The sequence below is a fragment of the Mastigoproctus giganteus genome, chromosome 10 (assembly GCF_048544385.1).
Source record: "Mastigoproctus giganteus isolate SK-2022 chromosome 10, ASM4854438v1, whole genome shotgun sequence".
NCBI lineage: Eukaryota > Metazoa > Arthropoda > Arachnida > Uropygi > Thelyphonidae > Mastigoproctus > Mastigoproctus giganteus.
This window is the reverse complement of record NC_143584.1, coordinates 114,121,362-114,146,911: the sequence shown is the minus strand read 5'-3', so window position 1 is coordinate 114,146,911 and position 25,550 is coordinate 114,121,362. Positions and strand designations below refer to the sequence as shown.

The 25,550-nt window shown below is 38.2% G+C and overlaps 1 protein-coding gene across 1 annotated transcript in view; it reads left to right on the top strand.

Moving 5' to 3' along the window:
- bor (ATPase family AAA domain containing bor) overlaps positions 1 to 25,550 on the top strand; it is a 232,496-nt gene that overhangs the window by 41,897 nt on the left and 165,049 nt on the right. Inside the window, exon 4 of the mRNA XM_090383719.1 lies at positions 24,422 to 24,491. Within this exon, the coding sequence (XP_090239845.1) occupies positions 24,422 to 24,491 (70 nt within the window). The remainder of the gene's footprint in view (positions 1 to 24,421; positions 24,492 to 25,550) is intronic.

The following is a 25,550-nucleotide window of genomic DNA, read 5'->3' as shown; positions in this document are numbered from 1 at the left end:
AACTTTAAACTGTAGTAGCTTGAAATACTGTAATTTTTAAAATAATGGTATTGCTTGAAAACTTATAAAAAGAAAGATGAAATGGACAAATGGTGCCACACCAGACTAGCTTCAAGGTATTAGTCAAAGATACCAGATGAAGAAATTCATTTTGGTAGATATTGTTGTTTGTTATTTGGTTTTTAGGAGCATTAGCAACTAAGGCCATATTGCTCCAGGAATATGCGGTGATCATTCCCTGATCTTTCCGCATCCCCGTATTTGATGGTGACGGGATCGAACCCCAGTCTAATCAAGAAGCGTGCGTTACGCACTGCTGCTTCTTCCCACCTGGCTACGGAGGTGCGGTAGATATTGTATGTTCAGGAGGGACAGAGGAGTGATGCTTCACATCAAAAACTGCCTAAAGGTGGCAAGAATATTCCTAGAGTTAGATCAAATTAATGCAAATGCTGAGTCAGTGTGGATTGAAATGGCTTGTGGTAAAGGGAAGGTAATAGTTGGGATATAATACTGTGTTCAAGTATGAAGACCTCATCTGAAAAAGACATTGAGGTTTTTGAAAGGGTCCAAAGATGGGCAACTTGAATGCTGAGATCGGCAGAAGGATGATCATATGAGGAACGACTCTAATTATGTGGGCTACAGAGCTTGTCAACCGACACCTCAGAGATGACCTGATTGAGGTTTATAAGGCTCTGAGAGGTATTAGTAAAATGAATGAAGGTGGAATTCTCACTGTTATAAAGAATTTCAGAACTAGGGATCATAAATTCAAATTACAGGGTTTGAGGTTTAGATTAGATTGTAGGAAATTTTCCTTTAGCCAGTGAGTTGTTGATTGCTGGAACAAGTTGCCCTTGCAGGTACTTGAGGCTGACAGTTTGAATAAATTCAGAGGTCAACTGGATGTTGACCTGAATTTATTCAAACCTGACCTGTGTGAGGAGGAAAACATGATTTGTATTTTCTTATCTGCTTGTTTTTTTTTGTTTTTTTTTATTTGCTAGTGCATCAAAAGCCTGTGGCTTCCTCTCACTATATGGCAAATACATATTACTATATGTTATAGGCCAAATGATTCTGAGGAATATGGCAAAAATCTGTTTGGGCAGGTTGAATGGGCTGCTAAGTATTATTGTCTTATTATGGGCAACTTCAACCTACCTCTTATAGATTGACATGTGGAATGGAAATACACTATATGATAATGATTGATATTTATCCCAGAATGTTTGAGAGAGAGTACAAAGGGTTCTAATATCCTAGATCCAGTTATCACAAAGGAATCTAATTATATCAAAAACTTGGCAATGTGGGAACCAATAGTATGTAGTGACTACAAGAACATAAAATAAATTTTATCTAACAAAACATGTGATGAAAGATAAAGGTGGGGCTTTAATTTTGAGAGAGAGAGAGAACTGTAATGGAACGAGATATTTCTTGGGCTTAGTTAACTGAACAGTATGATGTCAGATTCAAATATGATATCGAAAATATTCAAGGGATTTATTTCCAAAGCTACTAGTGTATTCATACCATTGGTCAAGTTCCATAAATCTAAAATGACAGAATGGATGACATGTGAGGTTGAGTTTAAGCGAGCAAAATAAACAAGCATGGAAAGTTAAAGGCAATCATGTGATTCTGATTTCACATAGATGAGCTGGTCATCTTGAATTTGTGAAGGGTACAGTGAATTCTGAGGTTTTAAAAGGACATTCTTGAGACAAAATTACTTCCCACAATTAGAGATCGCTATGGGGATGTTGCCAATTGCATTTTTTTAGGGCAACTCTGCTCTATATTATAGAACCAAAACTGTAAGTACTACTTCATAAAATTAGCAAAAGGTTTTAAATTTATGAAATGTTGCACCCTTGCTTAAATAAATGTGATTCATTTTTGCTGTCTTTATTGTCCATAGGTGCAAAAATTTTTGAAGGAGTTGATAAAGAGTTGCACAATATTATGGCCTGGGAAGAGTCTAGACCTCAATCCAGTTGAAAATTGTTGGAACAAAATGGGTGTTTCAGTAATGCAGAAGAAACCAAAAGCTTTAGAAAGCTGCAATAGACAATAATCCATGTTGGGTACCATGAGATTTCCCACAGCCCGGATAAATGGTGAGGGTTGGCATCAGGAAGGGCATCTGGCTTAAAAAACTATGCCAAAACAAAAGAAAATGATAGAATGATGGAAAATAGATGTGGAATGGCTAGGGCATACCCCATAAGCGACGCGCAGTCACGTCGCCTGGAGTTAGTCCAGCTAGAGAAGAAGAAGAGGATGAAAAGTGTTAGAATAGGAATATTGAACATTGGGACAATGAATGGAAAGAGTAGAGAGATTGTGGATTTGATGCAAAGAAGAAGAGTGAAGATCCTATGCCTACAAGAGACAAGGTGGAAGGAAAATAAAGCAAAAGAGCTTGGTGAAGGGTACAAGTTGTTCTTTAGGGGAACGGATGAGAGAGGAAGAAATGGAGTAGGTATTGTATTGATAAAGAGTTAAAAGATGGAGTGTGTGAGATTAACAGAAGGAGTGATAGGATTATGAGCATCAAATTGGAAGTGGGTGGACACTTGATCACAATAGTATGTGCATATGCCATGCAAGTAGAATGCGGAGAAGAAGAAAAGGACAGTTTTTGGATAGAAATGGATCAAGTGGTCATGGCAATACCTGAGAAAGAGAGGTTGGTTGTTGGGGGCGATTTAAATGAACATTTAGGAAGAAGCAAGAGAGAGAGGAAGGAAGAGTGTATGGGTGGAGTATTGGGGAAAGAAATAGAGAAGGGGAGAGAATAGTAGAACACGCAGTGGCATTCAACCTGACGATAGTTAACACCTACTTCGAAAAGAAAGAAAGCCAGTTGATAACATACAAGAATGGGGAAAGGACAAGCCAGATTGACTATATCATGTGCTGTAGGAGGCATCTAAAGGAAATGAGGAATAGCAAGGTGATAAATGGAGAAAGTGTGTCTGCATAACATAGATTGCTTGTGGTTGATTGGGAGGTTGCAGCAGACAAAAGTAGGAAATATTCAAGACAGAGGGAGAAAAGGATAAAATGGTGGAGATTGAAAGAGGAGGGTTTGAGAAAGGAGTTTAGGGAAAAGGTGCTAAAAGGAATAAAGTTACCGGAAGATGTGCAAGAGTGGTGGAAGTTAAATAGTTGTATCGTAAGGAAAGTTGGAGAAGAGTTGTTGGGGAAAACATCAGGAAAGGGAGTGCCGGAGGGAAAGGAGGCTTGGTGGTGGAATGAGGAAGTGCAATCGGTGATAAAACAAAAGAAGGAGATGAAGAAAAGATGGGATTTAAAAGGTAGCCAGGAAGATAAAGAAGCATATAAATTAGCAAATAAGGAGGCAAAAAGGGCTGTGGCAATAGCAAAGGCAAGGACAGTGGAAGAAGCCTATGGGGAACTGGAAAGGAAAGATGGAGATAGGCAATTGATGAGAATAGCCAAAGCTAGAGACAGGCATCAACGGACTTCTCATCAATAAAACAGATAAAAGATGAGAGGGCAGTGGTTATACAGGACCAGGAGAAGGTTAAGGAAAGGTGGAAAGACTATTTTAAAAGTTATTAAATGAGGAAAACCCAAGAGCATTATGCGAGGATGGAGAGACGAATGAAAGAGTAGTGGAAGGCATAAGCAGGAAAGAAGTGGAAAGTGCACTCAGAAAAATGAAGAGGGGGAAAGCAGTAGGTGTTGATCAGATACCAGTAGAGGTATGGAGAAGTCTGGGAGAAGAAGGGATCAATATCCTATGGGACTTTATGGAAAAACTGTGGCAGCAGGAGAGGATACCTGATGAGTGGAGGGAAAGTATACTTGTGCCAATCTATAAAGGAAAAGGTGATGTGCAGGAATGTGGGAACTACAGGGGAATAAAGTTAATGTCTCATTCGATGAAGATCTGGGAAAGAATTGTGGAAGGAAGGATAAGGCAGGAGATGGAAATAGGAGAGGAACAGTTTGGTTTCATGCTGGGAAGAGGAACAACAGATGCAGTCTTTGCTTTAAGGCAGGTGATGGAAAGATACAAGGAGATGCAAGTAGAGTTGCACAAGGTTTTCATAGACCTGGAAAAAGCATATGATAGAGTGCCCAGACAAGAGATATGGAGATGCATGAGGGAGAAGGGTGCATCAGAAAAGTACGTAAGGCTTGTGAAGGAAATGAACGAGGGAGCGGAGACTCAGTAGTGTAGGTATGACTGAGGGGTTCTCTGTAGAAGTTGGACTGCACCAGGGATCAGCTCTCAGCCCATATCTGTTTGATCTGGTAATGGATGTGTTGGTGAGAGAAGTGAAGATTAGAGCACCATGGTACGTTGTTCGCAGATGATATCATACTATGCGAACCATCCCAAGGAAAGGTAGAGAAGAAATTGGAGGAATGGAGGAAAGCGTTGGAAGAGAGAGGCATGAGGATAAGTAAAACAAATACAGAATATATGGTATTGAATGGAGAAGATGAGAGTTCTATAAAACTGCAGGAGGAAAAGCTACCATCATTTTGAAATTTAAGTATCTGGGATCGAACATTGAGAGGGATGGAGGATTCAGTGCAGAAATACAGCTTAGAGTGCAATGTGGATGGTCGAACTGGAGAAAGATGAGTGGGGTGCTGTGTGATAAGAAAGTAAATTGTAGAATGAAGGGAAGAGTGTATAAAACTGTGGTTAGACCCGCATTGATGTACGGTTGAGACATGGAAGTGGCGGAGATGAGGATGCTAAGATGGATGTGTGGTGTGACGAGGAAGGACAGGATAAGAAATGACTACATCAGAGGTACGGTTAAGGTGGGGCCTCTGAGTAAAAAAATGCAGGAATCTAGGTTGAAGTGGCTTGGACATGTGGAACGAAGAAGTTGGGAGTATGTGGGGAAGAGGTGTGAAAAGTTGGAGGAGATAGGGAAGAGTGGGAGACCTAAGCTGAGATGGAAGGACAAGGTGGCAGAGGATTTAAAAGAGAGAGAGGATGGAGAAGAGAGGAAGCCCAGGATATGGAGGAAAAGAATTAAGGAGGGAAATGCCGACCCCATATAAACGGGGGAAGAAGGCGAAGATAAAGAAGAAGAAGAAGATTCGAACAATAAGTAATATGATATTATTTTGGTGAAAAGTACTTATTTCATTATATATTTACCCATAAGGCATAAAGTAAATTTTTCTGCAATTAATAGTTTCATATATGTGTATTGTTATTACTTATGTTCTTTCACCTATTTCTAAATTTCTAATTACTATTTCTATATTGTAAAAGATTAGCTGCCAGTATAAGGACAAACAACTTAAAAAATGAGTGGTGCAATTTTTTTGAGTGCTACTGTATATATATATATATATATATATATATATACAGTGGATTTTGGTTATTTGGGCCACCGGTTAATTGGGGCAGCTGTTTATTTGGGGAAAATCTTAAAAAACAGAAACCGATCGAGAAAACTTCACTTAATTGGGACAGCATGCCTTTTAATCGGGGCAGGAGACCGCAGCACTGGAGCATACCCTATGATTGTTTCCAACGGTACCACTTGGTTCAGTTGAAATTCTGAAGGTCACAACCATAAAACAATAAAAACAATTAGCAGTCACCTGTTTATTGGGCTTTTCTGTTAGTGAAATCTATCATAAACGGACAGTAAACTCGATCTTACTGAATTTGCGATAACACCGACAGCTGGAATTCTGTGGGTTATTATGGGGAAATGTGTTTACACTTCCATGAAAACTTCAATTATAAAAAAATTAATTTTCAGATCTTCTCTTCGTTCCTATTTTTAAAGCTTTGTAACTCATTACTCCGTTCTCACTTGCACATATTGTGTTACTTGCAATTTGTGTGTGCCGTGTTCTTTGTTATTGATTGCTTATCTTTTTACTGTTTTAAATTTTAACCCCTACCCACAAATGTCAGTGAACAGAATTGTCAACTAGTTAGTATGTACATAATACAGTACGTATTAATTTTTCCGATTATCACATATATTCTTCCGATTTTCACGTATCATTTAATTTTTTAATTGGTAAGGTAATAAAGGGTAAATTTGTGCTTAATATATCTTTATTTTTATAGCTTGTGGATAATATTCCTCCTATTTTCGCTAATTAGAATCGCTGTTTAATAGAATTAAAATTCAATTCACCAATGTGATCACAATGACTGGCGCTTACTATACATCGTATAGTGAATGGTACGTTACTATTGTGAGTTCGTCGTAACGTGATTTGATTGTACAGAGAATCAATTGTAAAAGGGGGGGGGTACGTTGTATTTTTAACTATTTACGTGAAACTTCGGATAATTGGGACAGCCGCTTAATCAGGCCAAAATGCAGTAGTCCCGATGTGTCCCAAATAACCGGAATGGACTGTGTGATATTGCACGTGCTATATATATATATATTTATTTATTTATTTTTTTTTTTTTATGTAAACCCAAAACGAGAAAGGTATTAGAACTTATATTTTTTGAATATTAGAACTTGGCCTTACACAGTACTAATAAGTACTGTGTAAGGCCAAGAAGACAGAAAATATTTGACACTGGACTTGAATTTCTGTAGATTGTAATTTTTGGGAACTACATGTGGAGGAAGGTTGTTTCAAAGAATAGAAGAGATAAATGAGGAACAGGAAAAATTGATACTGTGGCTTTGGAGTGGAACAGTAATGTGTGCTGACTGCTTGCATCGTGTGTTCAGACTGGTTTGGAAGAGAGTGAGGGAATTACAGATGTCTATCTAGAAGAACAGGGCTCTCGGAAGTATCTGTAGTAAAGGCATGTAGCAGAAACTGAATGCCTATGAGACAGGGAGCAGAGGGACTTTGTAAGAGATGGATCATTAATTAACCTGACTTCCCTCTTTTGAATAAAGTCACGAAGCTTGAGAGAGAGGTTTTGGGGTAATTCCTAATAACCCCAAATGTGCAAACAATATTCCATGGTAGAGCAGATTTGAGATCTGTACATAGTAAATAGTTGTTTTAAAGAAATGTAATGCCAAGAATGAAAGAAAATCCTGTTTTTTTTTTTTAAGCAGAGGAAGCAGCATTTTGGACATACTTCTAATCTCCCTTAGCATTTTGGATATGCTAAGGGAGATTAGAAGTCAGGGTAATTCTTAATAGAAATATGTGATCTCATCTAGAAATCCGAATGTCATTGAAGATGAGCATTGCAGCAGTAATTTTTTTTTTTCCTGCAAGAAATAAGACAGGCCTGAGATTTATAAGGATTGAAGTTAGCTAAGTTTCTTTTGCCCATTTGGAGCATTATCTGGAAATCAGCATTTAAGAAATCAGTGGTGGATATTTGATATGTTGAGGCTGTTTGTGCAGGACACTAAGAACCTCAAAATATTGAATATCCACAACCAAAACCATAAATGGTTTCTCAAACTGGAGAAACCATTGGTTGATACTCACCGCCAATTCCTTAAATGTTTCTTAAACTAGAAAGTGAATGTAGCTGCTATCATCAGCAAAACTATGGATGGGATTTCCAGTCAGTGGAAAAATGCCATTATTAATATACAAGAGCAGAAGCATGGCAGAAAGAACTGAACCTTTTAAAACAATAGAACAACAGCAATAGCAAAGTACAGTCAATTCTGCTATAATGCGCATTTTCGCTACATGAATTTGCTCCAGCGTGACTGATGTATTAGGGAACAATGCGAGTATAATGCGATTTTCGCATTGGCTCATGCACAATTCCTTCTGTGAGTAACACCAGATGAATGCAAAACCCGGACCCAAGCTGAATGTAGCAACCTGTGCAGCAATACATACAAGTTTACGAAACTTAAAAAATGTCAAATGTGTGAGAGCTATATTTCCCATTTACTGTAGTTGTTATTAGTCAGAGACACTGTTGTCATTCGCTGTATTCACACGATAACACATGATATTGTAGGCCAAATCATGTTTTCAGGAGCTCACATTTTTCTGTTCGAACAGAAATTTTGTGAGATGTGATAGCGTGAGCAGAGGAGCACATTTCTGGAGGTCACTAGCATAAAACAATAAACACAATTTGCAGTTCCCGATTTATTGAGCTTTTCAGTTAATGCAATCTAATGATAAACGGGAAGTAAACTCAATCTTACCGCATTTGGGATAATACCAATAGCTGGAATTCTGTGGATTTTTACGTTATTATGGTGAAATGTTTTTCCCCTTCCGTGAAATCTTCAATCATATAAAAAAACATAAATAAATTTTCAGAATCTTTTCTTCATTCCTATTTTTTAAGTTTCGTAAACTTGACTCACTTGTGCAATTTGTGTTCGTTGTTATTGCTTGCTTATCTTTTTTACTGTTTTAAATTTTACAATCCAAAAATTTAAAAAAGGAAAAAATACCAGTGAACAGAAATGTCAATCAAGCAAACTTCACATCTTTTCAATGTAAAGTGCTTTATATACAGTAATATTTATTTATTTATTAGAAATTTAAGATGTTTAAATCTGTGTTAGCAATTTTAGCCAGTCCTCGTATAACATGTGTTTACACTACATGAATTCGATCATAGACAATTTATAAATAGGGGAACGATACTGTATATAACACGAACCAAATTCGCTTATGCACGATTTGCCTTTGTGTTTACAAGAAATGGCAGTCGGACGCGGAATCACCCCAACCGAACGCAACACAATAGGAATGAAGAGAAGATTCTGAAAATGTATGTATGTTTTTTATATCAGTGAAGGGGAAACACATTTCACCATAATAACGTAAAATTCCAGCTATCGGTATTATCACAAATGCAGTTAGATCGAGTTTACTACCAGTTTATAAGAGATTTCACTAGCAGGAATGCAACTGGAAATTGTTTTTATTAGAAATTAGTTTTATGGTAGTAACCCCCAGAAATGTGCTTTAGTAAAATGTGAGCTAGTGAGGTGTTAATAGAGTTGTCTCTGCCTTCACGGTGTTGTTTATTCAGCTGCTACACGTGCACAGCTTTGTTTGTGTGAATCAAGCGTGTCTCCTCATTTTGTTATTGTGCTTTATTCCCTAAAAATGAGTAAAATACTTAAAAAGGTGTGAAAAGGAAGCATCCTAGTGAAGACACTACAGATTCAGAGAGAAAAAGAAAAACAATATCGATAAACAGAGGCGGACTGGGTCAAAATTTCTTACCTGGGAAAATTTGTAGTGGCCTCACACTAGCGTTTATGGCCAAAATCATACCGGCCCCGGGCCCATCGGGGTTTCCCTGATAAGGCTTATGGCCAGTCCACCTCTGTCGATAGAGAAAAAAAATATGAAATTGTGAAACACTTTGAGCGAAATGAAAGACCATGTGATATTGCACGTACTACAGGCCTAAATGAGGCAACACCGAGAATTACAAAGAATGCAGAGAAAATAAAAACTTTCATAGCAGGAACAACTCAAAGTGTAATTAAAATCCATTAGATTAAGACACAAAGAATTGGAAGAGATGGAGAGGCTGTCATCTGTTTGGATAGAAAATCAAACAAAAAACAAGTTTGCTTACGATAGAAGCAAAAGCATTAGCAATATTTTATTACGTAATAGTCGTAATAAAATACTTACGTATTTTATTATGATTATTTATTGTGTTTGGTAATATTTTGGTTACAAATGTGTGTTCAATCTTGGGTGGTCGGCACCTAACCCTATTTTTCCCATAGGGCCTGATGTTTATATTGCACGATTTTGCATTGCATGAGAGTTTCTAGGAACACAACTATCTTGCTATACGAGGATTGACTGTATTACTTATCAGACTAAACTTTTTTTTTTGAGTGATCTGCCCCATCCCTATTTTTCCCATAATCCCTGTTGTTTTTAACGCGTGAAATGCCATAACGTGGTGATTTTTAGGAACACATCTACCGTGTTATAGCAGAACTGACTGTAGTTAGAAGGCAGAGAGAAAACTAGATACCTAATTTCCAAAAACAGGTGGCAGGCCATAAGATGGGAGTTATTTAGATGACCCTTATGCCAACATTATCAAATACCATAGAAGAACAAGTGCTTGAATTTCATCAGAATTGTCCAAACGAGATCGGGCAGCGCTCAAGGGATTGAATTTTTCTCAACCTGGTCTGTGCTTGTTAACAGGAGAGACTGCTTCTACAGGGATGGGATACACTTAAATAGAAAGGGTGCAAGAATATTTGCTGATATACTATCGAGGCAGAGTTAGGTGGGTCGAAAAACTGCTAGATTGGGGGGATACATGAACTAATAGATTAACAGTAACCGCTGGCAGAGGTGAAAGTGATTCTTGCACTGCTTCTATTGAAATGCAATTGAGCAGCAGTCTGGAAAGCAAGGAAATGGGGATTTCCAGGACTGCTGGGAGTCACAGTGGAACAAGTAAATACATGGGCTGTGTTAGGGTAACTAAGAGTAGAAACAGGCGCATGTATACCTGCATGTACACCAATGTTAGGAGTACAGTTAATAAATTTGATGGGCTTGAAGTGCTAGTCAAGACAGATATTGTTGGGATATCAGAGATGTGGTGTCACACAGACATAAGCAGTGCAGAATTGGAATTTTGGGAATACAATGTGTACAGAAAGGATAGACAGGACAGGAAGGGAGGAGGGGTTATGCTGTTAGTTAAGAAATACATAAAATCTAAGGAAGTGCATCCAATTGATGTTGGTGGACAATGCAATTTTGAGTCTGTTTGGTGTGACATAAGCACTGGGAAAGGAAAAACGAGAGTAGGTGTGTATTATAGGCCTAATGAATCTGATGAGTATAATGAGCAATTGTGCAGAGAAATAGAGTGGGCCAGTAAATCAGAGTGTTATAATGGGGAATTTTAATTTCCCAGAGATTGACTGGAATTTGTGGGTTGGTCACTCACACACTAGCAAGGCTTTCGTGGATTTATTGGATGATTGTTTTCTACAGCAGCATGTTCGGGAGGCAACTAGAGGGAGAAATACTCTTGATCTGGTTATCAGTAGTGATTCTTCATGCATTAAGAATCTGCAGATAAAGGAACCACTAGGTGGCAGTGATCACGGTGTGCTGAAGTAGGTTTTACTCAAAAAGGTAACTACCATCAGGGGTAAAGGGAATGGTTTTTGCTTTTATAAAGGTGACTACGATGGTCTGAGACAGTATTTAAATTCTATATGGTGGGACTAACTGATGATGTTACCAACAGCAAATTCTAAATGGGAAGCATTCAAAGAATTAATCTTGGAAGCTACCAGGCTTTTCATAAAATCTAAGAAATATTTTTCAAGATTTAGGCCTAAATGGATGTCAGATGAACTAATTAGACATGTGGCAGAGAAGAAAATTGCATATAAATTAATGGGTGACATTGGAAGCCTATGATAGATATAAGCTGGTCTGTAACCAAGTCACAAAGGAAATTAGGCAGACAAAGGCAGATTATGAGAAATCTTTGGCAAAGGATGCAAAGAAAAACAACGAAGAGTTCTTTACCTATGTAAACTCTAGAAGGAAAGGGATAAATCAGATTGGTCCACTGGATATTGATGGTTCAACTGGTGATGATCAGGTGGCTAAGAAACTAAATGAGTATTTTGCATCTACATTCACACATGAGGAGTTATTCAGGGAGGGGAATGCCAGAGGTGAGTTAAACTCTGGCAGTGAGCTAGATGATTTTGATAATAACTGGGAGGAAAGTGGAGGAGAAATTGTTTGAAGATAAACATAAAAAAAGGCACCCGGGGTGGATGGGATCTATCAGTTATATTAAAGGGGGCAGCAAAGGAAATAAGCAAACCCTTAGCCATAATTATGAGAGCTTCTTTGAACTCAGGGGAGGTACCCATGGACTGGAGATGTGCAAATGTGACCCCCAATTCACAAAGGAGGATGAAAGGGTGACACAAGTAATTATAGACCTGTTAGTTTAACTTCTGTTCCAGGAAAATTAATGGAGGCACAGGTTAAAGAAGCACTGCAGGATCATCTAGACAAGACTTCAATTATAGCTCGGACACAGCATGGGTTTGCTAAGGGGAAGTCTTGTCTGACCAATTTGATTGGATACTATGATGTAGTCACAAAGGAACTGGATGCAAAGAATAATTTTGATATCATATATTTGGATCTTAGAAAGGCTTTTGATACTGTTGCACATGGAAGACTGCTGCAAAAATTGGAGCAGTGTGGCATTAGAGGCAAATTGCTGCTATGGAAGCCGACCGGGCTAGCCGAGTGGGTAAAGTACCTGCCCGGCAATCCCAAGGTCGCGGGTTCGATTCCCGCCTCGGGCTTGGATCAAAGTACTGCAAAAACCTTGGGAGGTGCAATATGGCCACAGAAGCCGATGCGCCAACAACTACCAAATCAAAATCAAATCAAAAGCTGCTATGGATGAAGGGATGGTTGAGGGAGAAGACAGAGAATGGTAATTAATGGACACTGCTCTTTGTGAACTAATGTTAATGAGGTTGTCACAGACATTCTCTCAGATATGCCAGACAAGCTGTTCTTGCTACCTGGGAGTCTAAAACGCTGATGGAACTGATATTCGGGTGACACTCAAGTCAAAGTGGACCCAATTTCGGCGAAGTCCGGACGGTCTATGACAGCCAAATCCTCTGCTTGCACCTTCACGATGGTGGGACTGTTAGTAATCCTGGGTATAACCTTCATGCACAAGTACATGGTGGGTGACCACCCAGGTGTGAACCAACGTAAGCAGGGGTCGAGGTGTGGCGCCCACACCACATGGAGGAATGCCGCCCCTCTATGTTACCAGGCAGTACTAGGTGGTAGATGACTCTCATCAACCGGTGAAATACCACCACTTTGCTTATTGGAGGCTTGAAGTGGTGGAACCCATGTTTAGTCTCTAGAGCTAAGTTCCGGCCAACCCTTCCCTATCTCTTCCATCATGCAGTATGATTGATGATTTTTGAGGTTATGATGAATGTCGTGGCGAGATCCAATATTCCTTACATTTCGAGGGTACAGCTCTAAAACGGTGTTCGCAGGCCGGCCGCTAGTTAGTACACCGGACTGAACCTATTGGTAACTCTCTAGGAAGCTTCCGGATCAGCTAGTGTATAATCTTGCTACCTCTACTCTGCCAGATAGTGACTGGAGGGAGTCCGAGTAGTGTGTATGCGGGGAGCATTGTCGAGGCCACGTTATGTCAAGGATCTGGGTATATTCTTACCACATGTACGCCATATCCAAAAATTTCATTACTTCATACAGCATGTCCCACCCACTTTTTCTTACTATTGAATACACCATGAATTGTCAAAATAATAGAGCAAGCTTATCTGCGAAAAGATCTAAACCTCCCAAGGACTTCCTAATTCATTTCACAAATATACGTGGTCTCAATTCTAATCTCAACGATGTCCATTTCCACTTGCAGTCTTCCAAACCCCATGTACTTTTTCTGACTGAATCTCAGTTATCAGTTGATTCAACTACTGCTCATCTCAGATGTCCAAATTATTTACTGTATGATTCCTTTCGCCTCAAAGGAGGTACTTGTGCATATGTCCGTTCTGGTATTCCCTGTCAGAGACTTGGCAATTTGGAATCTCCTCTCTTTGATCTTCTCTGGCTTAAAATCTCTCTACCTCATTGTGTAAAATTCATCTGTTGTCTCTACCGTTCTCCCAACTCCACTAATCACTTGGAGCTCTTTGACTTCCTCTCGTTGCAACCTGACTTTCTCCAGTCCAACTTTCCTAACAGTGAGGTAATTTTCCTTGGTGATTTTAATGTTCACAACCCCAGCTGGCTTCCGTTTTCTAGTCACACCGACCCAGCAGGTCGAGATGCTGAGGCTTTGGAAATTACTAATAACCTTGCACAGATTTTCATTTACCTACAAGAATACCGGACAATCCTAATCATACAGCCAATACGCTTGATCTTTTTCTCACAAACAACCCTTCTAACTACAAGGTTGAAGTGAGAGGTCCTTTAGGCACTTCAGATCACAACTTGGTGATTGCCTCTTCTCCAATGGAACCTTTATCTCATGGCTATTCCCAACCTCGTATTGTTTGGCATTACAAGAATGCAAAATGGGATGACCTGCGAGACTTCTTTTCTTCTTTTCCTTGGTCTGATTACTGTTTCAAAACTTCTGATGTCAACGTTTGCTCAGATCGTGTCAGTGAAATTATTCTTGCAGGAATGGAATCCTTTATCCCACACTCCACTTTAAAATCTCGTCCTTTATCTAAACCTTGGTTTTCCAATAAATGTGCTAAGGCTGTCCAAGAGAAGAACGTTGCATATCGTAATTGGCTTGTTTCTGATTCTTCAGTTTCATTTTCTGCCTACACTAAAGCTCGCAACAATTGTAAAGCAGTTATTAATCAGTCCAAACTAGAGTTTGAACAGGCTAAGAGTAGGAAACTTGCTTCTTGCCCTAATGGTAGCCGAGCATTCTGGTCTCTTGCCAAAGCTATTGGCCGCAACTTTTGTCCATCTCTGCTCCCACCTCTGTCCAAACCAGATGGTTCTGTTGTCACTTCAGCCAAGGATAAAGCTGACCTGCTAGCATCCCATTTTTCTTTGAGCTCATGTATTAATGATCTTGGTAAAACTCCTCCCACCATTCCTAACACGCTCCATTCAATGCCTCCTGTGGTCTTCCGTCAAAAGGATATCAGAAGGATTTTGATGAATCTTGATGCTAAGAAAGCTCCAGGTCCTGATGGTATTTCTCCACTTGTTCTCAAAACCTGTGCTCCTGAACTTACTCCTATTCTTTGCCGCCTTTTTTCACTTTCTTATTCCAAAGGTGTTTTTCCTTCTGCTTGGAAATTTGCTCATATCCAGCCAGTTCCTAAAAAGGGTGACAAATCCCTCCCATCCAATTATCGTCCCATTGCAATTACTTCTACTCTTTCTAAAGTAATGGAGAAATCAATTAACCGCCAACTCTTAAACTACCTAGAAACCTTCCGTCTGATCAACGATCGCCAGTATGGATTCCGTCAGTGTCGATCCACTGGTGATATTCTGGCTTATGTTACCCATTTATGGACTAATTCAATGGAAAGGTTCAGTGAAACACAAGTAGTTGCTCTTGACATCTCAAAGGCTTTTGATCGTGTTTGGCATAAAGGTCTTCTAAACAAGCTTCCATCTTATGGTTTGCCAACTGTTTTTAGTAATTGGTTATCCAGTTTTCTCTCTGATCGCTCACTGAGGGTGATGGTAGATGGCTCTCTGTCTTCTAACTTCTCTACTAATGCCGGTGTCCCCCAAGGTTCAGTTCTTTCCCCCACTCTTTTCCTCTTGTATATCAATGACCTTCTTCCATTGACTGGAAATCCTATCCATAGTTTTGCCGATGATAGCACATTGCATTCAACTTTCCATTTTGAGAAACCTTGTCCAGCTCAATCAGCTTCAAGTTCTCGAAAATCTGCTGCCAATTCCTTAAATGCCGATCTTCAGGTAATTCTCCAGTGGGGCAAAGACAACTTAGTTGATTTCAACCCTTCTAAAACTCAATCTTGTCTTATATCTCGCAAAAAGGATTCTTCTGCTCCTATGCTTATCTTTAGTGACATTCCGATTTCTAGGCAAAATGATATATCTCTTTTGGGGATTACCCTGACTTCTAATCTCTCTTGGCACAAGCACATTACAAATATTGCTTCCTCTGCATCTAAAAAACTTTGTTTTCTCTTTCGCTCTCGGCGTTACTTTTCTCCCAAACAGCTGCTCACTCTGTATAAATCGCAAATCCGCCCTGCCATGGAATATTGTTCCCACATCTGGGGTGGTGCCCCCAAAACCTCTCTCAGGCTTCTTGATTCCATTCAGAAGAGGGCAGTTAGGTTAATTAATGATTCATCTCTAACAGAGTCTCTCCACTCGCTGTCTCATAGACGCACTGTTTCTTCTGCATGCCTCTTCTACAGATACTTCCATGGGCACTGTTCTTCTGAATTGGCTTCTATAATTCCCGCTCTCTCTTTCAAAACAGTCCGAACACGTGCCGCCACCAGCCAACATCCATTTACTGTCCAACTTCAAACCCACAGAACCAACTTTTCATCTTCCTCATTTATTCATTCAACTGCCGTTTTCTGGAACAACCTTCCTTCATACATATTTCCTGAAAATTACAATCTACAGAAGTTCAAGTCCAATATCAACAAATATCTTCTTTCGTCTTCTCAACCTCCAACCCAAGCACGGTACTAAGTACTATAGGTTATAATACCTCTCGTGTTTGGGGTTCTCATAAAAAAAAAAAAAAAAAAAATCAATGGACACTGCTCTTTGTGAACTAATGTTATTAGCAATGAATCCAACACTGAACTCGGGGACTCCCCCAGAGTTCAGTGTTGGATTCATTGTTTTCTGTATTCATCAGTGATATTGGTGATGGTATATCAGGCTTAATTTCCAAGTTTGCAGATGATAAGAAGTTTGGCAGGGTTGTTAATGACACTAATGACAGTACGCTTCTGTAACAGGATCTAGAAAAGTTGAGCAGATTGGCTGAGAGGTGGCAACTGAAATTTAACATTGACAAATGTAAAGTACTGCATATGGGAAGCAGTAACCTCAGAGTAACGTATCAACTGTGTGGTACTACACTGATGGTGGTAGAGAGTGAAAAGGATCTGGGGGTGATTGTGCAGGCAGATATCAAGTTTTCTGAGCAGGTCAGATGTCTGCAAGAGTAGCTCATGGTGTCTTGTAAATGCTATATAGGAATTTTGCTAGCAGGGATAAGGAGATGATTATCACCTTGTATAAGGCAATGGTTAGGCCATACCTTGAGTACTGTATACAGGTCTGGAGGCCTCATTTTAAGAAGGATGCAGAGCTGTTGGAACGAGTACAGAGAAGGGCAACAAGATTAGTGAATGGAATAAACGGTTGCTCTTACGAAGAAAGGCTTAAGTTTTGCAAATTACAGTGTCTGGAGACTAGGCACCTGCGAGGTGATCTGATTGATGGGTATAAAGCCTTGAATGGTTTGAGCATTCTCAGTGCCGATGGGATTCTTCCTCTTGCTCAGAATAATCGTGTGAGAGGACATAAATTCAAATTGAGGAAAGACAGTTGTAGGATAGATGTGTGGAAGTTTGCCTTTAGCCAGCGGGTGGTTGATTGCTGGAACAAACTTCCATCTGTCGTTGTAGAAGTTGATAGCTTAAACAGATTCAAGTAGAACTAGACAAACATTTGGAGCAAGTGGATGGGTGAAATGTGAAGTGTGTGTATGCGTTTTTTTTTTTTTTTTTTTTTTTTGGCCGATGCTATATAAGCTTGCTTTCTTGCATCATGTGCCCTTGCTAATGTGACTAACAACTGATATATAATGAGTGGATCAACATTGCTTAATTCATATTGGTGATAATTAATTAGGTGGAAAGTTTCTATACAGTTTAAGAGTTGGTGGTTAATGGATTTCTCCATGACTTTGGAAAAGGATAAGAGAGGGATTTCTCTCCTTTTTCAGGAACTGGTTGAATATGAGCAAATTTCCAAGTAGATGGAAAAACATCAGTGGAATAAGAAAGTGTAAAAATGTGACAAAGAATAGGAGCAAGTTCAGGAGCATGGGTTTTGAGAACAATGGAGAAATGCCATCAGACCCAGAACTTTCTTGGTATTGATATTGTTTAGAATTCTTTTAAAATCCTTTTGTTGGAAGACCACAGAAGACACTGAGGGGAGTATATTGGGTATAACAAGATATTTTGTGTATTACCAAGATCATCAATACAAGAGTTAGAGAAAAGTGACCACTTGGTGATGGTCACTTTTCCAATGGAGCCTTTATCTCATTGATTAACATTGATTATTGATAACCAAGTACATACTCAATGTTAGCGATCTGAAGTGCCTCATGGACCACTAACATTGATTATGTACATGCAAGGGTTGTTGGTAAGAAAAGAGCAAGAGTGTTGGGTGTGAGATTAGGATTATCTAGTATTCTGTAAGTTAATGAACAAGCTTGTGAATTCATCTCAACTGATCATTGTGACCAGCTGAGTCTGTTTAACTAGAAACCTGATGCCAACTGTAGTTATGAATGTTAAAATCACCAAGAAAAATTACCTCACTGTTAGGAAAGTTAGACTGGAGAAAGTCAAGTTTCAAAGAAAGGAAATCAACTCTTTTACAGTTGACTTCATCTGGCAACAGATGAATTTGACAGAATGGTGGAGAGTGATTTTAAGTCATAGGAGATCAAATAAAGGAGATTCCAATTTGGGTGTTTCTGAAAAGGAATATCAGAGTGGACATATTCTTTAATACCACCTTTGAAACAAAAAGAATCATAAAGTGAATATCTTTGGCAACTGAGATGAGTAGTGGTTGAGGCAACAAGTAATTGAGAATCAGTTAGAAAAAGTAAGTGGGGCTTTACAGATTGTAGTTGGAAATGAACATCATTGAAACTAGAACTGCATGAATTGACATATCTTTGTGATACGAAGAGGAAGTTTTTGGAATGTTTAGATCTTTTTGGTGATGTTTGATCTGTTAGTTTCCCTATTCATGTTGAATTCAGTAGATAAAGTGGAAACTTGATAGTATGAACCAGAGCTGTAATGCTCAATATGTTCTGTGTTGATATCAATATTTGTAAAAGAATAAGAGAAGTTTACCTAAATATGATACGTAGAATACTCTTCAGAAATTAAAACGAAAACAATTAAAAAAAAAAAAATCGAAAATCTTACATTACAGTAAGAAATAATTAACAATAATTAAAAATCAAATGAACACAATTAAAAATAAATTTTAACACAATTAAAAATTAATTTAACAAAAAAAATGCAAATAATTTTCCTCCCTGAAGCTGACAGTGCTATTCGACCATATGTTGTGATCATAGAAATGAAAATTACCGAATAGGGGTGAGCATGGAACTTAAATAGGGATTATTTGTCTTCTTGCATGCGCATAAAGGACCACAAGTCGGAGATTAGATCTGGCCGGTGGACATTAACAGAATTCTCATGTAATTTAATTTTGACTGTTTCTGCAGTTAATAGTCTCGTATAATTACGTTGGATATTTAAGTATTTTGGCCTCGTTAAACAAAAAAGTATGTTTTTCATTAACGGCATAAAAGGCTAATTCTGACACTGGTAAACGAGAAGCACAAACTGAGGCCGCATGTTGATTAACGAAAATTCAGAGGAAACCGTGTAGAACCCTGATAAGACGAGTTGGAATCAAGAAATGTTGTATACTAGGTCATTTATTAATTTACTTTTATAATTTTATAATTTTTTTTAATAATTTTACTAATAAAGTGGAAACGTATGAATTAGTGAAATTTTTGGATATGGTGTACACACAGCCGTAATATATTCAAGAATGTATGCTTTATGCAAGTGGCCTTAACAATACCTCTCCCACACAAACTACTAAGACTTCTCCGGTCACTAGTTGGCAGAGTAGAGCAGCAAGATTATACGGAGTTGATCTGGATGTTGCCTCCTAGAGAATTATCAGTAGGTTCGATCAGATGGACTATCTAGTGGCTGGGCCTGAACATCATTTTAGAGCTATACCCTCAAAATATAAGAAATACTGGATCCCTCTGTGATGCCCATCATAACCTCAAAAGACATTGCTCTTATTAAATGATTGAAAATATGGAGATTGCTGGAGCTTTTTTCTGGAGACTAAACATGGGTTTCTTCACACTCAAGCTTTTAGTAAGCAAAGTGATTGTGTTACATGGGATGATGATGAGAATCATATACTGCCTAACGTTGCATGTTGATACAGAGAGTCAATGGCATTCCTCTACGTGATAGGGATTCGCTATCTCAAACCCTGCTCATGTTGGTTCACATCTGGGTGGTTACCTCGTGCACTAAGTGCAGTGTCTTGTGCCTTATACATGGTATACCCAGGTTTGTTAACAGTCCTGCCATCATGAAGGTGCAACCAAAGAATTTGTTTGCAAAATGATTGGACATCACCAAAATTCAATCAAACAGGATTTAAATATCAGCATTTTAGACTCCGCCGACCGGGCTAACCGGGTGGACAAAGTGCCTGCCTGGCAACCCAAAGGTCGCGGGTTCGAATCCCGCCTCGGGCTTGGATCAATGTACTGCAAAAACCTTGGGAGGTGCATTATGGCCACAGAAGCCGATGCGCCAACAACTTCCAAAAAAAAAAAAAAAAAAATTTTAGACTCCCAATTAGCAAGCTATATATATATACATTACCCCTCCTGATGTGTGAGGAAAAAAGATGAATGAGAAAAAAGATGAAAAAAAGTGTGCATATGTGTGTGTGTGTGTGTGTGTATGTATATATATATATACACACATATATAAATTATCTAACAGAAAAAAAAAATATATATATAAGAAAAAAGTATAAAAATGAAATGCAAGTAGAGTGAGAATGTGTATTATGAATGAAGTAAATGTCTCTTTCCCCCCCCCCCCCCCACTGCCAGCTAACATATCTCACCACCAGAGCAGGATGGGCAGTTTGACCTTCCTACCAGATTTGACACTTACCTGGACATGACAATGATCACTGATGGAGACATACTGTAGCTCCACTTCCGACACACCATTTGGTGATCTGAACAGGATACTCAAACCCGGTTCCCTTTAAAACCCCATCCCCAGGCGGTGGTGGGGAGGTGAGATGGATCTCTTTCTCCTCCCCCTCCCCTCCCTGCCTCCCCCATAATTTGCCTGGTGGGCTTATCCCCACTGACCTCTTTTGGGATGCCTACTCTATCATCCCCATGCTTTTACCTATTTTCCCCAGTCTTCAGTCCCCCCCCCCCACACACACACTAACTAAACCGACCGAGTACATCCCCTAACAATGCCACCAAGTTCTAATCATCTTCCAAATTCAACTGCTTTCTTTTAAAACTCTTTCGGCCTTTCCAAATTCTAGTATTCACTCCTTTTTTATATATATATATATATATATATATATATATATATATATATAGGCCTTGCCACTGAAATCTCAGAAATTAGGTGGCAGGGCCTGCCAGAGAATTTAAATAAACCACTGGTGCCTGACCTGCCTCCTCATGGCAGAGTGTGGACAATGGTGGGTCCCAATAGGGGCCCAATGGCTAAATGGTCAGCGAAATAACAGAACATAACACTACACAACAAACCACTCCTCACAGACTTTAAATCTCGAGCCTCCACAGAGTTCTGTGTCACAAAAACAGAGTACACAATGTGGAGATGGGGGGAACCCTTGGTGCCATCAGACAACTAACACACTTACATTTTACACTATACTGTTATGGAACCATTATACTATTGTGGAGGACATGATATCAATGAAGAGTACTGATCGTCTGAATGCTGTTACTTTTCAAATAGGGGGTATACATTTTGTTTGGATTGAAAGGTGATGCTACATTATTTGGTGTCATGTTGATTACACAATTGTTGAAATGGCAGACATGTAATCAATGCAGTGCATCTGATTGTGAGTGAAACTAAAGGAAATTAAGCTGCAGTTCATCAACTTTATATATACATAAAATATTCTATTTTCAAATTCTAACTGCAAAATATTTCTTAATTCTGTGGTCACTCCAAATTTTGAGACACAAGTGGTTGTATGGGGTGAGTTTCTACCCCAAAACTTAAATGCTTACTCCACAACTGTTTCTGAACATTTTCTGTTAAGTATCTTTCTTGTGCTCATTTCCATAGACACTCTCTAAAGAAATATGTGCATAACATCATTAATAATTTTTTAAAAAATTATCTTAAAAATGTCTAAAAATGTATTTAAAAAATGTCTTCACACACAGTGTATTCACTGATTTTTGCTTTAATATTTGGCATTAGATTTTTTGCTAGAAAAAATTAACCTGCTGGAATAAGACTGCAAGAGTTAATACAATGTTGGATTGTACACTAATATAAAATATTCCAAAACTTCTGAACCAGATCCTGCATGAGCTGTATATTCAGCATCTTGTGATGACTATTTTTTTTTTTTTTTGATGGGGAAAACAGGCTATAGCAAATATGAATCAAATTACTGTATGTTGCATTTACAAAAATAAATTCCCATTTCATTCATATACATGCTGATGGATCCAAAACAGCATGGCTGTAGGTGCAGCAGCAGCAGTCTTTCTTAGATTTACCATGTGTATATCACTCTGATTTTTATACAGTTCAGTGTGTACATTGCTGAACTATATACAATTAAATTAGCTCTCAATTATATCAGTGTTTCTCCTGCTCCACTGCTTGTAATTTTTACAGACTCCTCTACAATTTATACACTACTGTTCCTTACTAATTGTAAAACACATCTTCATAGACTGCCCACACTAAAAAATTTACAGGGCACCAGCCTTTAAATCTCTCATCAGATTTATTTGAGCCATTAGCACTACATCAGCTCATAGGAGACAATGCTAATTTGGTTGAATTTTACAATTACTTAAAACAATTGAATTTTACAGTTGATAGAAACTGATAAATGGGTTAATTAAAAGGGATCATATGCTTATATAATACCTTTTAATTAATCCCTTTATCAGTTTCTATCAGTAACTTATGAACAGGCACAAAAAGGCAATTACAGTCTTTATACCATTAAACTCTAATAACAATAACTGATAAGAAGTAATATACGAATGTCAAAGATAAAAAATTATATTTATAGCATAAATAGTTTATTTATTTTTGACTTAACTTTTATGATATCAACAGTTGATATAGTATGATATAGTTGTAATGCAAAGTTATAAAATGGCTGCTCTCTACTCTACTTATTTTCTATTATTTTATTTTATTTTTTCCACTGGTCAGCAGTATTTTAAGCATGTAAAAATCAAATCTCACATTTGTGATTGCAATAGTTGTGTACTAAATTTTTTTTTTTTTTTTTTTTAATGACATCATTTTTTTTAATTCATCATTCTTATGGCATCAGATATAACTTCCTCATTACATTCATTATAGTGGAATAAACAACTTAATAAAAAAGTAAATTTCTCTGATGGTTGTCCAGTAGTAGGAGCCATGCTCTGACTGAGAACCATGGATGGATCAAATTTTATATAACCTGAAACTTGATCTGTGGTGGGACGTGGTAAGATGAAAAAAGCTGGGACTTGTTCCAAATGCATTCAGCTGGAGCATGTTGTTCAAAATAACAAAGAAAAACAGCACATTGGAAATTTCAGTGAATGCTTTATGTCATTTCTTATGTCACAAGTTGATAAAGCAAAATAGTGGTGTCTCTGAAAGAAACCAAAACACAGCTTTTACTTGCATTTGCTGAATTGTAGCTGTAAGTAAAAATATTTTATTATTGACAAAACAAATTCTTAAATGTTTTTGGAAGGTGGTGGAGAGAGAGGCTCAGCAGGCTTAGTGAAAAAGTTCTTCAGACTAAGGGTTCAGAAAAACATAGGTAAATATCTACTTTACTTTCCTGCTACAAGGATAATTGTGTCAGTTCAATTGAGGGAGATAGTTTCATTCAATATTTGCTATTTAGATGCTGGAAGATCATGTCATTGTCATACTGCAACACAAAAGAATATCTTGAATTTAGTTGAACCAAATCATGATACTAGTATTCAAAGAATTTATTCAACAATTTAGTTATTCTGTTTCTGTGTGCAGAACATTCTGTTAATATATATTGTATACCTACAGATAATCTTGTAATTCTGTGAAAAATGCACAGCATTTACAAGATGATCTGTCACAAGAGCTGCAATTTATTTAGCATGCAACAGATACAATCTGATGCAATCTTCACAAGTTGTCTGTTAGTAACAGAGAAGCTTTGTTCATGAGATATGGAATCCTAAATATTCATAACATGTACATATGTGCAAAGAGGGAACCACACTCCAAATAAGCTATGCATTACCATTTTTCAATCACTATGCAATATGGAATAACTACTGTTCAGCTCATTAGCTCATTCTCTCCTGCATGACTTTATCAATTGTGGAGAGTTCGAGAACCTGTAATGTAATCTGTGTTATTCAAGAGTCATTGCTATAGCATGCCAGTTTCATTGAGACAGGTAAAAAACTCTGAGCACAAGTAATTCAAAAGGTAAATAATATGGCTTTAGTTCATTGGTAATTTTAATGCTACTTTCTGTAATACTTTCTGTTTATTGATTTTTACCTAAAAGCTAGACAAAATTTTAAATATCAGTAACAAAAGGTGTAAGGATTTGTGTCCATATGAACTTGTTTATTTGTTTTCACAGGAGAAATTCGCCTACGTAATTATGTTGTATAGTTATGAAATACTCTAAATATATTTGAATAATTGAAAAATGATTTTAATTATAGATTAAATATAATTGTTTTATGGTATACTATAAGACAATTAGATTGATTAATTTCAATTGAAATTATTGATTAAAATTAATTTCAATAATATTGTAGCAAAGAGCTAATGAAGAAAATCTGAAAAGACAAGAAGAGTCAGTTGCTAAACAAGAAGCTCTGAGAAAAGGTGTGCAAATCAAAATATCATTGCTTAATATTTTATGACAGTACAAAAGAAAAAAACTTATTACAAAGGGTACTAGGAAAGTTTTGCAATATGACGCAACAATGAATCACAGGAAGCTGCTTGTTGCTGCATGTTGAGACATGTTCATACGTGCATAGCAGCCGCCGCGCCAAGTCGATGGGCTCAGTTATTCATTAGTAGTGAGAGTGTAAAGTGCTTGCGATGGCATCGTGGTCACGAAATGAGATAAGGACAGTTTTGCGGTATAATTTCGTGCGTGGTTTAACCATAGACCAGTGCTTAGAAGAAATGACTCTTGCACTAGATGATGATTGTCCACATCGTACAACGATATTCAGGTGGTATAGAGAATTCCAAAGGGGAAATTTCACTCTGGAGCATTCTGAGAGGCCGGGAAGGCCACGAACGTCAGTTACGGAGGAAAACGTTACTGCTGTGAGGAAAATGCTTGATGAAAACAGGCGAGTGACCTACCAACAGATAGAGGATACTTTGGGCCTAAATGCACCAGCAATTCGTTCGATTCTGCAAGATCATTTGTACGTGAAGAAACTTTGTTCTCTCTGGGTGCCGCATCAACTGACTGAAGAGCAGATGACACGACGTGTGACTTGGTGCCGGGAGATGTTAAAAAAGTTTGATAAGGGACAATCTCGGTATGTGAACAACATCGTGACAGGTGACGAGACTTGGCTGTACTGTTACGATCTGCCGACCAAGGCTCAAAACAAAGTTTGGGTCTTTGATGATGACGACACACCCGTAATTGTCAGAAAATCCCGATCTGTAAAGAAAAAAATGATAGCTGTATTTTTCAAATCGAGTGGAATTGTGGAACGTGTCGTTTTGGACACGCAGAAGAGAGTCACAGCTAAGTGGTATACTGAACAATGCCTGCCTAAAGTCATTGGATCTATGAAGAACCTGCAGCCAAAGTCAAGAATGGACACCTGGTACCTCCATCACGAAAATGCTCCAGCTCACCGCGCCAAAGCCTGCACCGAATATTTGACCACGACAGGACTGAAACTTCTCGAG